This window comes from Limulus polyphemus, unplaced genomic scaffold (genome assembly GCF_000517525.1).
Source record: "Limulus polyphemus unplaced genomic scaffold, Limulus_polyphemus-2.1.2 Scaffold1890, whole genome shotgun sequence".
In the NCBI taxonomy this organism is placed as follows: Eukaryota; Metazoa; Arthropoda; class Merostomata; order Xiphosura; family Limulidae; genus Limulus; species Limulus polyphemus.
In genome coordinates, this window is record NW_013667500.1 from 55,913 (window position 1) to 58,418 (window position 2,506).

Genomic DNA, 2,506 nt, shown 5'->3' on the forward strand with positions numbered 1-2,506 from the left:
CATGTAATGAACCAAACACAGTGGCTCCACTCACCTTTTTCCATTTTTGGAAATGGTTGCTTATATATACACTTACTTCAATATATGAATAACCATTCTAAAGTTCAGAATGTCCCTCTAGTGGCTTTCTCAGCCACTTTTAATTCTTAGGATGCCATCTCTTTTTTTTTTTTTTCAAACCAAGATTTAGAGGATGTAGGTTGTGTCTTTAGTTTGCTCAAAATTTTTTTTGACTGAAATACAGCTTAGTTACTAAGCCTTATAAATTATAGTGGAATTCTATGCTATCAGTATTGTAATTTATGATTTTTTGGTTATGACAAAAACATTGCTTAACAAACCTTAAGACTTAATAAAAAAAATTATATTTTGTGTATTAATGCATTGTAATGTTTACTGATAATCTTCCAAATTTCGTTAACATACTATTACTAATTTAAAAGTTATAGCACAAAACTATAACAAGCACAAAATGGTAATAAGGTCTGTCTCAGGGACCGAGCCCATGCTGAAAAGAGTTGAATGGTACAGGAATAAGATTTTGTAATTTTGCATTCTCAAATTATTATGGGTAATATTTTAGTGATACCTTACAAGCATATATGAAATGGTCAGGGGAAAGCCTGGTAAAAATCAGGGAATTTAATTTCTCCAAAATGGTTATTCTTCAGACTGCTCTTAAACACAATGGCTATTCTCAACACATTTGAGAAAAAGTATCTTGGAAATTCCTATGATACAATTGCACATGTCAACAAAATCATCCACTGATCCAAAGCACAGTGTATTATTTTTGTACATGATTTGAAACTGTGCATATCAAGTATTTGTTAACAATACTAAAACATCCACTGTCTATATGTGCCCTACATAATTCTGTATGCCTTTTCTTAGTAAACACAACTTTATAACCATAAGCACACTTACACCTATTATAAATTGACATCTCTCTCAAGTTGATCTGAAATTATTTTTCAAACTTTCCTTCCAGTTAAAAGTTCATTTTTCTAACAAAGACAAATTACCAACCTCTCATTGACCATGACTCGTATATCTATACACTTGTGGACACTACTAGGCATTCCGAGTTAACAAAACCAAAACTTATCTTAAATTAAGGGCTTAAAAACATGTGGGATGAACTGTAAAAACTGTAACATTGCTAATTAATCCTTGCTTCTTCATTATACATCAATGTAGCAAAAGTACAGGACATGCAACCTCTCTCTCAGATTTTACAATTTTAACAAAAGCTAAATCACAAACAGAACTCTTGATAAAAGAAACTGTATATATATATCAGACAACACTAACCTCTACTGAACAGAACCTATTCTTCTTTCAGATTATATTTATTTTGTTGTGGTAATTTTCTATACCTTTGTTGTATATATCAGTTATATGTGCTATAAAATGCTTAGTTGTTTTTTTTATATACTTATCTTAATCTGTTTTTAATGAATGACAGCTTTACTAGTTTCTATAATTCTCTGCTTTTGTTCATATTAGTATTGTTGTTAAGCATATAATAAGAGTAAGAAATATATGAGTGTTAAAAAAAAAGCAAAATGGTAGACCAATGTTCACAAAATATGAATAGTAAGAAGATTAAACTATCAGCATTTAGTCTGACAAGCTGAATTTTAGATTTTAAAGTCAATATTCTAATTTTTATACAGCATCAGCTTGGCAAGTTGATAAAGAAAAGTTCTTTTTGTCAACAAGACAACAATTGCAATGTAAACAGATATACAAGGAAACCTAGTTGTCCTGTCTGCTTATTGTACTATTTTTTGGAGAGAGGATTAAAACCTGCAAGTATGTATTTTTATTTATTTGATGTTGTTTACTAATTTAGGTTCTCTGGGATATATTAATTTCCTTCTGTTAACTGTTTTTTATAGCCTGTTTATTGTTGTTATAAACATGTCCTTTAGTTCTCCAAATTATTTGAGTTATTGTGGTAGTATTCTTGCAGAATTAAAATTTTTCATATGAGCTAAAATTTCTAGATTAATGTCAGAAGAAAATGAAAAATTTGTAAGAAAGTAAAGAAAAATTGCAGCTTTACTGGAATCTAAACTTTAACAATATAATACCTTTGGACTTATAAAAAATAACAAAGGCTAATTCAGTTTTACTCGTAGATAACTATACTTATACTAAATCCTTATAGTTAATCTGTTATTTTCTCTACCTTATCTCAAAACGGGATTGGTCAATTCAACTGACCTCGTAACCACCAAAAGAAAAATCAAAATAAACCTAAATTCCCCTTCTTTTTTTTCTAGAATGACTTCAAATTGTAACACGAAACTACATTCGTTTATCCTAAGTAGCTCTAAGTTTGTAACATTATACATATATTTATAATTAAATTTTATTATTTTATTGCCCTTTTTATTCCCCTTTGAACCGTGTCTAACTACTATCCGAGCCATTATAAGTTGTAAGTAACTTGGGGAACGTGCAGCTCACGTTACACTATCAAATTACGTTACCCACT

The 2,506-nt window shown here is 29.6% G+C and overlaps 1 protein-coding gene across 2 annotated transcripts in view; it reads left to right on the plus strand.

Annotated features, from left to right (window-relative positions):
• The window catches only part of LOC106465268, a 134,364-nt gene that overhangs the window by 37,529 nt on the left and 94,329 nt on the right, over positions 1-2,506 (plus strand). For both annotated transcript variants that reach the window (XM_022393128.1, XM_022393129.1), the window contains exon 7: positions 1,680-1,818. In XM_022393128.1, the coding sequence (XP_022248836.1) occupies positions 1,680-1,818 (139 nt within the window). The remainder of the gene's footprint in view (positions 1-1,679; positions 1,819-2,506) is intronic.